This window comes from Schistocerca piceifrons, chromosome 1 (assembly GCF_021461385.2).
Source record: "Schistocerca piceifrons isolate TAMUIC-IGC-003096 chromosome 1, iqSchPice1.1, whole genome shotgun sequence".
In the NCBI taxonomy this organism is placed as follows: Eukaryota; Metazoa; Arthropoda; class Insecta; order Orthoptera; family Acrididae; genus Schistocerca; species Schistocerca piceifrons.
In genome coordinates this window covers 875091070-875104823 of record NC_060138.1, presented here as the reverse complement: position 1 = coordinate 875104823, position 13754 = coordinate 875091070, and the positions used below count along the sequence as shown (strand labels likewise).

The 13754-nt window shown below is 43.0% G+C and overlaps 1 protein-coding gene across 1 annotated transcript in view; it reads right to left on the bottom strand.

Moving 5' to 3' along the window:
- Positions 1 to 13754, bottom strand: part of LOC124776152 (transient receptor potential cation channel subfamily A member 1-like) — an 87444-nt gene that overhangs the window by 62350 nt on the left and 11340 nt on the right. The window contains exon 2 of the mRNA XM_047250993.1: positions 7132 to 7434. Within this exon, the coding sequence (XP_047106949.1) occupies positions 7132 to 7434 (303 nt within the window). The remainder of the gene's footprint in view (positions 1 to 7131; positions 7435 to 13754) is intronic.

Genomic DNA, 13754 nt, shown 5'->3' with positions numbered 1-13754 from the left:
TTTATGCTACGTAGTTATTTAAGTATTTGTTGCAGTTTGCTTTGACAGCAGGTGTTACATTGCATAGTAGGATGACGGAAAGTTTTGGAAAGGACAGCTATGGAACATATTTTATACACATTTCACTACCTGTTAATTCGAAGTTCACTACTTTTCAGCATAGTGTGCGTTTCTTCTTTCAGGTCAATAATCCGTTTTTGTATTTTTTCCAGGAGAAGTTTTTCATGACACTTACTAAACCTGTTACTTATTATACCTGTTCTAGTACTTGCATTTTTATATTTTTTACCCATTTGTGTCTATCGTTTATAAATGTGATCACATGTACTGCCTTGTTACATAATCTTGCTACAGCTGACTCATGACGAATGACGTTACCTATCCTCATTTGCTGCAATAGGTCAAAAGCAAATAGTGTTATGTTTCAGCAATTAATTATCGATCCCAACGCAATGCATTGCTAAAAAAAAAATGTATTACCAGTCCCACATAATGTCACTAGTTTATGATAATTCTGAATAATACTGATCAACTCTGAATAGCATGTCACTTGAGTAATGACCTCTTAATGAGACTATATTCAAAATGATGCTTTGTCACTAGCTAATAACTGCCACTGTTTATTGTAATGATACCACTTATACTGCCTGTGATTATTAATGATTTGACTGTAATTAACTGATTTTTAATAATGACTTCGTAATAACCTGAATAATACTGAATGATGATTCTATTCAATACTTGCTGGCCACTGAGTGCCAATAATTGTCACTTGAAGAATTGTGATCAATTATGCCATTGATTAGCTCTTGTTTCCAATGTTGATACTTTGTAACCAGAAAAGAATGTGACTGTTTAATAATGCTTTGTAATTAATTAAGGCTAATAATTCTTACTATATTGAAATGACAAATGATTAATTAATTAACTGTAATTAGACAAATGATTAATTAACGACAAATGATTAATTAACTGTAATTATACAAATGATTAATTAACTGTAATTAGACAAATGATTAATTAATGACAAATGATTAATTAACTGTAATTAGGAAAAGGCTAATGATTCTTACTTATACTCTGTAACTGGAAAAGAATGCGATTATTTAATAATGCTTTGTAACTAGGAAAAGAAGATTACTGATTCTATGTAAAACAATTAATGAACATTTTTCTGTAATACTACATACATGGTACAGAAATGTTCAATAACTGGGCTATGAATGCCGCACACTACTACTGTAATTGACAATATTATGTGACTTAATGTCCTTCTCCTTATAAGCTGACTACCCTGAATTACTGCAATGTCCATTTGTCCTGTTTATCCTAGTGCTCATGGAGCACTATCTTTGGTTTTGCACTAATTCTACGTTGGTGTGCCTTGTAAGAGTGTGGTGTTGACACGACATGCTGTCCACCACCATGAGCGATGAAGACATTATTATGGTCCCACTGTTTGGTGTACCTAATGTACTGCCAAAATGAAAACATGGAACATTACTACGACAGTTCAGTGTCCTTGCTACACTGATAAATTCTGATGGGAAAAGATCTTCAAGTTGTGTCACTTGGTGTTGTACTTCTGTGGAAAGATATGGACTTTCAGAGCAGCTGTGTGCAATCTAAAGTGCTACAACCATGATGCAATCCTTCCCTTTCCTATCCTGATTCTTGTCACATAAAAAAAAAAATTTTTTTGGTAACATCATTTATGTTCATAGGTTATACATTTTTCGATTCGCTGAACACTTATGTCACTTGTCAACATAATATTTTTTGCCAGTCTGTTCATTTGTTCTGAATATGCTAAAGAATTTTTTCAGTGCCTGTGCACTTTATTATCTGTCAAATAATTTGTATATACTTTTCTGATTTGCTACTATGTTTTGTACTCACATTTTGTCTTTGTCTGATATATTTTGTACTTAGTGCGTGTGCACAACATTTAAATATTCTGTAAGTTGTAGAATTTTGTTAATTAAAGAAAAATTTTGCCGCGCTTGGCAAGTCCAAATGACTCACCATCGCTGCCAAATTTTTGCCCCCCCAGTGGAGGGTTATGAAACACGTATGTAACGCAGCAGCGATGGCGAGGCATTGTAGCATCTGTGACCAGAGAGTATGCGCTTGACCGCGCGAGTGTTGCGAGCGGTTCTCAGTAGTCGTTGCTCAGTCTGTCGTTGCGAGTCGGTCAAGTCTGTCGTTGCGAGTCTGTCAGTTCAGTCGTTGCGAGTCTGTAGCTCTGTCTAGTTGAGAGCAGTACTCAGTCTGTAGTCGTCATGCAGAGCGGTCGGTCAGTAGTAGCAGCCCAGTGCGGTTGTGTGATGTAGGCGGTCGGCAACACTGGTCAAGATGAGGAATGAGGTATACTGTTAATTAATATAATCATTAGATAATGAAAAATTCTATTTACTGTAATTATTCTCCAACAAGTCCCCCAATAATAATTTTTTATTTCAAAAGCATTTTTTCAAAAATTTAATTTTTTTATTGAACTCAAGATTTCGTTGCACTTCCCATTTCATTCCACTTCTTTTGAAGAAAAATTCCACTAGAATCACAAAAAAAAAAAGACAGAATATTATTATTTGCAATGCAGTTCCTCCAAGCGGTGCGCAACAACAAGAGCAGATGTGTGACATCGATTTATTCTGAGGTAAGACTTTAATTCTGATTGTTTTACACAGGGCCAAAGACCGATATTTCGGTTTAATTGAATTTTCTTATCACTGAATGGACTTTAATTTTTGGCGAAGAATTTATATTGGAGTCAGATTGCGAATTTCACATTTTTGTTACCATTGTCAGTACATTTCATTGTGGGGAGGTTACAGCCTGTAATTGAAAAAGTGTCATGATGATCTCTCCATTGGCAAAAGCTTCCGGAATAGTCTTCCATTCGGATCTCTGGGAGGGACTGACAAGGGGGAGGTGACCATGAGAAAAAGATTGAATAATCAACAAAAGGATAATGTTTTACGAATCGGGGCGTGGAATGTGAAGATTGAATGTGGTAGGAAAGCTAGAAAATCTGAAAAGAGAAATGGAAATGCTCAATCTAGATATAGTAGGTGTCAGTGAAGTGAAATGGGAAGAAGATAAGGATTTCTGGTCAGGTGAGTATAGGGTAATATCAACAGCAACGGAAAATGGTATTACGGGAGTGGGATTCGTTATGAAAAGGAAGGTAGGGCAGAAAGTGTGTTACTGTGAACAGTTCAGTGATAGGGTTATTCTTGTCAGAATCGACAGCAAACCAACACCGACAACTATAGTTCAGGTATACATAGCAATGTCGCAAGCTGAAGATGAAGAGATAAAGTATATGAGGGAGATGGAAGTCGAGTAGTCATGGGTGACTGGAATGCAGTTGTAGGAGAAGGAGTAGAAGAAAGGTTACAGGAGAATGTGAGCTGGGGACAGGGAATGAGAAAGGAGACAGACTAACTGATTTCTGCAATAAATTTCAACTAGTAAGCAAATACTCTGTTCAAGACTCACAAGAGAAGGAGGTATATTTGGAAAATGCCGGGTGATAGGGAAGATGTCAGTTAGATTGCATGATGGTCAGACAGAGATTCCGAAATCAGATTCTGGATTTTAAGGCGTACCCAGGAGCAGATGTAGACTCAGATCACAATATAGTAGTGATGAAGTTAAACAGAGTAGTCAGGAAGAATCAATACGCAAAGAAGTGGGATATGGAAGTACGAAGGAATGACGAGATACGCTTCCAGTTCTCTAAGGCTGCCGATGTAGCAATAGAGAGTAGTCCAGTAGGCAGTACAATTGAAGAGTAATGGAAATCTCTAAAAAGGGCAATCACAGAAGGTGGAAATAAAAAATAGCTACAAAGAAGGTAGCTGTAAAGAAGCAATGGGTAACAGAATAAATACTTCAGCTGATCGATGAAAGAAGGAAGTACACGAATGTTCAGAGAAATTCAGGAATACAGAAATACAAGAAGCTGAGGAATGTAATAAATGGGAGGTGAAGGAAACTAAGACTAAATGACTGCATGAAAAATGTGAAGAAATCGAAAAATGACTCAGCATATAGGAAAGTCAAAACAACCTTCAGTGAAATTAAAAGCAAGGGTGGTAACATTACGCGTACAACCGGAATTCCATTGGTAAATGCAGAGGAGAGAGCGGATAGGTGAAAAGAGTACACTGAAGGTGTCTATGAGGGGGAAGATTTGTCTGATGTGATAGAAGAAGAAACAGGAGTCGATTTAGAAGAGATAGGGGATCCACTATTAGAATCAGAATTTATTAGAGCTTTGGAGGGCTTAAGATCAAATATCGCAGAAGGGATCGATAAAATTCCATCGGAATTTCTAAAAGCATTAGGGGAAGTGGAAACTAAACGACAATTCACGTTGGTGTGTAGAATGTATGAGTCTGGCAATATACCGTCTCACTTTCGGAAAAATATCGTACACACAATTCCGAAGACTGTAAGAGATGAAAAGTGCGAGAATTATCGCACAATCAGCTTAACAGCTCACTCATCCAAGTTAATGACAAGAATAATATACTGAAGAATGTAAAAGAAAGTTGAGGATGTGTTATATGACCATCAGTTTGGCTTTAACAAAGGTAAAGGCACCAGAGAGGTCATAGTGACGTTGCGGTTGATAATGGAAGCATGACAAAAGAAAAATCAAGACATGTTCATAGGATCTATAGACCTAGAAAAAGCGTTCGACAATGTAAAATGGTGCAAGATGTTCGAAATTCTGAGAATAATAGGGTAAGATATAGGGAGAGACGGGTATGTATAAGAACCAAGAGGGAATAATAAGAGCGAACGACAAAGGACGAAATGCTCGGTTTAAAAAGGATGTAAGACAGGGATGTAGTCTTTCAACCCTCTGTTCAATCTTTACATTGAAGAAGCAATGATGGAAATAAAAGAAAGGTTCAGGAGTGGAATTAAAATACAAGGTGAAAGGTATCAATGATACGATTCGCTGATGACATTGCTATCCTGAGTGAAAGTGAAGAAGAATTACATGATTTGCTGAATGGAATGGACAATCTAATGAGTTCGGTATATGGACTGAGAGTAAATCGAAGAAAGACAAAGTAATGAGAATCAGCAGAAATGGGAACAGCGAGAAACTTAACGACAAGATTGATGGTCACGAATTACATTAAGTTAGGAATTTTGCTACCTAGGCAACAAAATAGCCAATGACAGTCAGAGCAAGGAGGACATCAAAAGCACACTAGCTCTAGCAAAATGGGCATTCCTGGCCAAGTACCACGGGTAGGCCTTAATTTGAGGAGGAAATTTCTGAGAATATGCGTTTGGAGCACAGCATTGTATGGTACTAAAACATGGATTGTGGGAAAACCGGAACAGAAGAGAATCGAAGTATTTGAGATTTTGTGCTCCAGACGGATGTTGAAAATTACACTACTAACGGTTAAAATTGCTACAGCACGAACATGACGTGCTACAGACGCGAAATTTAATCGACAGGAAGAAGATGCTGTGACATGCAAATGATTAGCTTTTCAGAGAATTCACACAAGGTTGGTGCCGGTGGCGACACCAACAACGTGCTGACATGAGGAAAGTTTTCAATCGATTTCTCATAAACAAACAGCAGTTGACCGGCGTTGCCTGGTGAAACGTTGTTGTGATGCCTCATGTAAGGAGGAGAAATGCGTACCATCACGTTTCCGACTTGGATAAATATCGTATTTTAGCCTATCGCGATTGCGGTTTAATGTATTACGACATTGCTGCTCGCTTTGGTCGAGATCCAATGACTGTTAGCAGAATATGGAATCGGTGGGTTCAGGAAGGTAATACGGAACGCCGTGCTAGATCCCAACGGCCTCGAATCACTAGCAGTCGAGATGACAGGCATCTTGTCCGCATGGCTGTAGCAGATCGCGCAGACACGTCTCGATCCCTGAGTCAACAGATGGGGACGTTTGCAAGACAAAAACCATCTGCACGAACAGTTCGACGACGTTTGCAGCAGCATGGACTATCAGCTCGGAGACCAAGGCTGCGGTTACCCTTGACGCTGCATCACAGACAGGAGCTGCCGATGGTGTTCTCAACGACGAACCTGGGCGCACGAATGGCAAAACGTCATTTTTTCGGATGAATCCAGGTTCTGTTTACAGCATCATGATGGTCGCATCCGTGTTTGGCAACATCGCGGTGAACGCACATTGGAAGGGTGTATTCATCATCGCCATAATGGCGCATCAGCCGGTGTAATGGTATGAGGTGTCACTGGTTACACATCTCGGTCAAGTGTTACGACCCGTGGCTCTACCCTTTATTCGATCGCTGCGAAACCCTACGTTTCAGCAGGATAATGTACGACCGCATGCTGCAGGTCCTGTTCGGGCCTTTCTGGATACAGAAAATGTTCGACTGCTGCCCTGGTCAGCACATTCTCCAGATCTCTCACCAATTGAAAACGTCTGGTCAATGGTGGCCGAGCAACTGGCTCGTCAGAATTCGCCAGTCACTACTCTTGATGAACTGTGGTATCGTGTTGAAGCTGCACGGGCAGCTGTACCTGTACACGCCATGCAAGCTCTGACTCAATGCCCAGGCGTATGAAGGCCGTTATTACGGCCAGAGGTGGTGGTTCTGGGTACTGATTTCTCAAGATCTATGCTCCCAAATTGCGTGAAAATGTAATCACATATAATATATTTGTCCAATGAATCCCCGTTTATTATCTGCATTTCTTCTTGGATAGCAGTTTTAATGGCCAGTAGTGTAGGTGGACTTATGAGATAAGAAACGTGGAGGTTCTGCGCAGAATCGGAGAGGAAAGGTATATTGGGAAAGGCCGACAAGGAGAAGGGGCAGGATGATAGGACATCTGTTAAGACATCAGGGAATGACTTCCATGGTTCTAGAGGGAGCTGTAGAGGGCAAAGACTGCCAGTTGCAAGTACTACTCTGAGATGAAGAGGTTGGCACAAGAGAAAAAATCGTGGCAGGGGACCACATCAAACCAATCAGAAGACTGGTGAAAAGAGAGAGAGAGAGAGAGAGAGAGAGAGAGACGACCTGAAACCCAAAAGGATTTTGTTGCCTCTAGCTGTAAATGCCTACGCATGTGCAGATAGACTGTTGAGAGACCTAGACTGAGTGCGTTCCGCAAGTTGGCAGGCGTGGTGCAGAAGGCGCGTGTTGAATGGCTGCTCGATCCAGACGTCTGGGTCGAAGCCCTCCTTGTCGGCGGCGGCGTCCATGATGTGCTCGTAGCGCAGCGGGTCGCGGTCGTCCATGGCGCGCAGCAGCCGCACGTGCACCGTCTGAGCGCCGCCATCCGCGGGTCGCGGCAACCGGCCACTCAGCTGCGGCAGCGACGCCAGCACAGCCTGGCGGGCAGTCTGCTTACCGCCAAAGTAGTTGTCCACCTGCAGGCTCCGCCGCGATCGCCTGAGCACACACCGCAGAGGTAGAAAAGAGAACACGTGGAAGGGCGCGAGCTAGCCAGAGACAGCATGCAGGTAAATAAAACAGGGAGGTGGCAGTACAGACTTACGTTGTATGTTCTTTTGAAGTAGAGAGGGCGCCATTTTAAGTAGTCCAAAACATTACCATACGACTGCTTATGAGTGCTTATTGTGCATTATTTCTGCCGTGTGAGCGCAATAACTGTCTTAAATATAAATGATTATAGAGCTTTAATGAAGGACATAGCGTCAGGAAGGCAATTTCGAACGTTTTTCTGTTCTTGATTGCATATTTGCCCTAGTAATACAGGGTGTCCGAAAAGACTTTCCCTGATTACATAAATTGATAACACAGGCTAGAAGTAAGATACAAATATGAAACTTGTGTCGAATTGTTTACAACTATCAAAGATTTTTTTTCTGTTTTAGGTTCGCAGTACGTAAGTAGTGGATGAGGTACAGTGCCCAAGAAGCCATGTTAACCAATCAGGAGAAGGCACAGTGTGTCCTGTGGTACCATGAGACACGATCACCAACCACAGTGCAGATACACTTCCATACAACATTTAGAAGGAATCCACATGATGTCAAGAGCATTAAAGCCTGGTATGAGAAGTTCATGAACACAGGATCGGTTGCTGACCTTCCGAGGTCTGGTCGACCAAGAACCTCAGCAGACAGGGTGGAAGCTGTAAGGCAGTCTTTTCTGCGAAGTCCGAAGAAATCGGTGCGCAGGGCCTCACGTGAATTACAGATGCCAAAAAGCGCTCTCCATGACATTTTACACAAACGTTTATTGTTTCGAGCATACAAAGTGCAAATCGTTCAGGCCTTCTTGCCCAATGACAGTACACGTCAATATGACTTTACGGTCGAAATACTATCACGTATTGAGGACGATGATGGTTATCTCAGACGAATTGCCTTTCCGACAAAGCGATCTTTTTTGTCAGTGGAGTAGTGAATCGCCATAATGTGCGCATTTGGGGTTCACAAACCCCTGGCGAGGTCATGGAGTGTACCAGAGGCAGTCCAAAGGTGAATGTTTGGTGCGCGCTATTGCACGATCGAATTATCGGGCCATTCTTCTTCGCTGAGGCTACCATCACATCTGCAGTGTATCTGGACGTGTTGCAACTGTATGCTGTTCCTCAGCTGCTTCAGTATCACCCGGATGTCTTGTTTCAGCAAGACGGCGCACCACCTCATTGGGGTTTGGACGTCCGTGCCTATCTCGATATGACCTTTCCTACGCGATGGATTGGTCGTGATGGGCCAACGGCTTGGCCTCCACGCTCTCCTGACATAACCCCATTAGACTTCTTCTTATGGGGTTATATCAAGGACGAGGTCTACCAAACACGTGTACCACATCTTGAAAGTCTGCGGCAACAGATAACCACAGTCGTTAAATCGATCCCTCCAGTGATGCTGGCTAATGTGTGGACGGAAACTGAATCTCGCCTAGATGTGCTACGAGCCACCAAGGGTGCTCATGCGGAAGTTTACTGATGTGTGAAAAACTTTGATAGTTTGTAAACAATTAGACACCAGTTTCATATTTGTATCTTACTTCTAGCCTGAGTTATCCATTTATGTAATCAGGAAAAGACTTTTAGGACACCCTGTACAACAGAGTCGCCGGCCGGTGTGGCCGAGCGGTTCTAAGCACTTCAGTCTGGGAACCCCGCGCGCAAGCTTCGGTCGCAGGTTCGAATCCTGCCTCGGGCATGGATGTGTGGGATGTCCTTAGTTAAATTTAAGTAGTTCTAAGTTCTAGGGTACTGATGACCTCAGATGTTAAGTCCCGTCGTGCTCAGAGCCATTTGAACCATTTGAACAACAATCAGAGTGATGTCATGGGGAACTGTCACTGCGGTGAACTATGGGGGTATGAATGCGGTGAACATAACGTTTTGGACTACTTAAGATGGCGAACATCGGCTTCAAGTAATGCTACCTCCCCTCTTTTTTTAACTCCATGAGAGACAGGCATTATGTTGAGGTCTTAGACCAAGTTCGTGCTGGCTGGTTGAACTTCATAAAGTCACAAGGACGTCTGCTTAGGCGGGGCCCTGAACAGCTGCTTTTCGGACCGGTAGCCTTCAGTTTACAAGACTTTGTGCAAACATGACATCATTTTGACATCACACGCTCTATCTAAGACGAAAAGGTCTACCAGCTTTCGTGATCGTTCAGTCTACAACACGCGAGGTGAACATGACATTCAAAACTGTAACATTCAATTCAAGTAGAGAGAACTGTAGTTTATACTTTTTATTTACTGCAGGACTCGTTAAACTTGAAGTTATGTCGTTTGTGGATACGTTCTGCATTCATGTGGCCTAGGCTGTGGATAAGGAAGACATTAAGCACTTAAGTCCCGAGTTCGAGTCTCGGTCTGGCACACAGTTTCAATCTGCCAGAAAGTTTCAGACCAGCGCACTCTCCGCTGCAGAGTGAAAATCTCATTCAAGAAATGAAAATGTTAGCAAGAATTAGATCCGAGATATATTGGAGAAGTTGTATCATTTTTCCTAATATGCTTTACTTCATCCCAAAAGTGAGACTACTTACTGAGTTCCACGCAAAACAATGCCGAAGCCATCCAGCATTGAATGCAATAACGTATATATTCAACAGTGTTCGTTAACGTATCCCAGCAAAATAAACTTATTTTTAAAGACTCTGAATACCAGTTTCAGTAGTTGATCTGAAATTAGAAACGTGGATAGCCATTCCAGCAGACAAATTAACTTGGCAACTCATTTATCTTATGCTCAATGAATAAAAGCTGTTTCAGAACGTTAAGGACCTCTAGAAAACGTGCTAGTATTGGTTACATTTTTGTAACAAAATTACGAAAAACGCTGTATGTGTGGTTATTGATGTATTTCAGTTGAAGACATTTTTGTTTGGCAAAGAAATGTCCTAAAAGAACTAGCTCGCAAAGTTCCTTTTATACTTTACAGATGGCTGAAACTAAGTTACCTTTTAATTCCTTTTCAAATGTGTGTCACTCTATTATACGCTATTTATTCTGAGTGGTAGATTGTTTTACCAGATTATCAACGTGTTTTGGGAATTTATCCGCAATTACGTGTTCCATGCTTCATTTGTACGATACTGACAATGACAAGTCACGCTTGAAAGAGAGAGAGAGAGAGAGAGAGAGAGAGAGCACACCGTACGCAAGATCGAATATTGCAAAAGACACATACTTCTTTTATCCTAATAACGAAGTCCCAGAACCTTTCCGAATCGAAAAGGAGAAAAAAAGAATTCAGATATAGCAGGACGCAACCCGCTTTCTTAATTACCCTACAATTCGCTCATAACCACAACACCACGATAAACTAGCAGAATTCAACCCTTTGTACTATAACGTATACATAATGAAGGCTTTAACGGCCGATACCTCACTATGTGACGTTTAAGTATAACGAATCGTACCAAGAATGTGTTTTTATACATCTTCAATGTACCATTGCCTTGAAACGGCATACTTTCATAACACGCAGGTTACAATATGAAATTACGGAATCCAGTAGGTGTTTCCCAAGCACCCAGAATCGAATGTTAACGAAAGTCGATAGCGGTTGTTGCAGTCTTCAATAAGTGCGTCTGGCGTCAAAATAACGTTATCTTTGCACAAAGTCTTGTGAATGAAGGTTACTCCTTTCGGAGCAGACCGGCATGAGATTTGCTGATTGGTTAACGTTCACGATGTTATAAGAAAGGCAGCATGGTCCTGAAGCACAAAATGATAAATTTCTCAGCAGGTCAGCGTATCATGATGCTACACGGCAGTAGCTATTCTACCAGACGAACTAATGCAGCAGCCATTATACTCGTATGTGCTAGTGGCACTTTCACTGAAATTTTGGAAGCTATTCCTGCCCTTTCTTCTTGTGTACTGCCAAGTCGTTCTAGCGATTTACACGAGTTTTGTAGAAAGAAATAAGTTGCCCACCAGTAAAATACTGTTTGTGTACACTTAACTGGTAATGTCTAATGACTGTAGCAGCTCTTTCGTGAACACTGAACTACTAATCTAACGGTCTAGAGTTCAATCCCACATCAATACTACATTTTGTTCCTTTATCTATTGTTTCACCGCTAGCAGAGAAGTGTTTCTTAATTTTACTAACTTACGACCAGCCATCAACTTCGTTGCATATTTGACTGGTTAGGTGGGTTAGATCATAATGCAACTGATAATACTGACTTTTCGTATTTGACCTACATGACACAAAGGTTATTTTTCTCATTTCAAATTAAAAAAAAAAGATAACTGAGCCGTGATAAATATAGCTGTTTTGAAGAGCGCGCCGCAGCGCGTAGTGTGAAGTAGTCGCCCTCTGTTTCTGGCGCTGGCGCCGCTGTGGCAATCGCAGCTTTGGTGGCTCCCTCTGGTGGGAAAGGGGAAAGGTTGCCTGTTCACGTGCATTCAAGGAGCGCTATAAGCTCGCCAGTTGTGGCTTTCGACCTTCCTTCTCTGCTGATGACCAACTCCTCCGCCTCACTCATGTCCTCTCCCTCCAGCTTAACTCCCGTCGCTCCGCCATTTTTGTCTCCCTTGACCTCGAAAAGGCCTACGACCGTGTCTGGCATCCCGGTCTCCTGTTTAAACTCCAAACCTACGCCCTTCCTATCAACTACATCCGTCTGATGGCCTCCTTCCTCTCCCACCGCCCCTCCTATGTTGCCATCCATAATGCCAATTCCCACACCTTCTACCCCTCTGCATTTGTGCCCCAGGGTTCTGTCCTCTCCCCTCTCCTCTACCTCCTGTACACGGAAGATATGCCCCAACCCCCCACCCCCCCTCCAGTACACCTCTTGCAATATGCTGATGACACCGCATTCCTCGTCCTCGCTGCTACCCTCCAACGGTCCCAACGCCTTCTCCAGAATCACCTTGACCTTTTTGCTGCATGGTGTAACCAGTGGCTCCTGAAAATCAATCCTTGCAAGACCCAGGCAATCATCATAGGTCATACCACTCGCTCCTTCCGGCTCCTGGACTTCTCCCCTACTGTCTGCGCCCGTCCTGTCCGCCTCACCCCCACCCTCACCTACCTTGGCCTCACCATTGACCGTCACCTCACATGGATCCCTCATCTCCGCTCCATCAAATCCAAAGCCCACAACCGCCTCCGACTCCTCAAACTCCTCTCTGGTCGGACATGGTGGTTGCACCCCTCTACCATCCTCCACACCTACAAATCCTTAATCCGTCCCATCCTCTGTTATGCCAGTCCTGCCTGGATATCTGCCCCCCCCCCCAACTTCTATAAGTTCCTCCAGATCCTTGAGCGTCATGCACTCCGCCTCGCCTTCCATATACACCTTCCATATACGCCTCCCGTCCCCCACGTGGATCCTCTATGATCTCATTCCTTTCCCCCATCTGCTCCTATTCCTCGAACATATCCGCATCCTCTACACCTCCTGCTGCCTTGAATCCTCTCACCCCCTGGTTGCTCCTCTCCTCTCCCATCCCCGCCCCCTGCCACGTCTTCACTGTTGTGTCCCCCCTACCCTCCATCTCTACACCTTAGATCTCTTTTCCCAAGGTGGCTTCCATCAACTCCCCCTCCCGGATGATGCCCTCTCTCCCTCCATTTATCCCTCCTATCAACTCTGATCCTCACTCCCCTCCTTTCCTCCGTCCTCTCCCTGGGCTCCCTCTTCCTCTCCCCTTCCATCCTGTGTTTTCTCCCCACCTAACCTCTCCCTATCTCCTTCCCCCCCCCCCCACGAGTCCTTTTGTATTCCCCTTCTCTGCCTTCCCCTCGCTGGCACGTCTGCTCAGCACCCCCCACCCCTCTTATGGATCCTCATCTTCCATTGGCTCCTTTCTCCCCTCCCCCCTTCATTTTTCCTCTCCTTCCCCTTTTTTTCCCGTCATCTGTCCAGTTTCCCCCCACCTGCTCTCGGCTGTGGTATGTCATATTTGTGCCAACTTTTTAGTGCAGTGTTTAAGTGAGTGTTCAGTGTTGTGCGTCTTTCCACAGTGTTGCGAACAGAAATCATGCTGTCGCTGGGTGTGCATTTTATATCTCTTGCGAAAAGAAACCAGACTGTCGCCGTGTTTTTTAATTGTCTGTCTATTATTTTTCTGCTTCCTGTGTATTTTATTAGCATCATCAACCCTGTGTTTTATGTTTTAAGTTCCAGAATTTTCTGCCATTTTACCTTTAAGTCACCGATTTTATCGCCAACTGTTATTTTTTATTATCTTCATCTTTTTAAAACAAATTCTGTAGGCTGAAGAGCGGCGTAATAATCTGCTGCCAG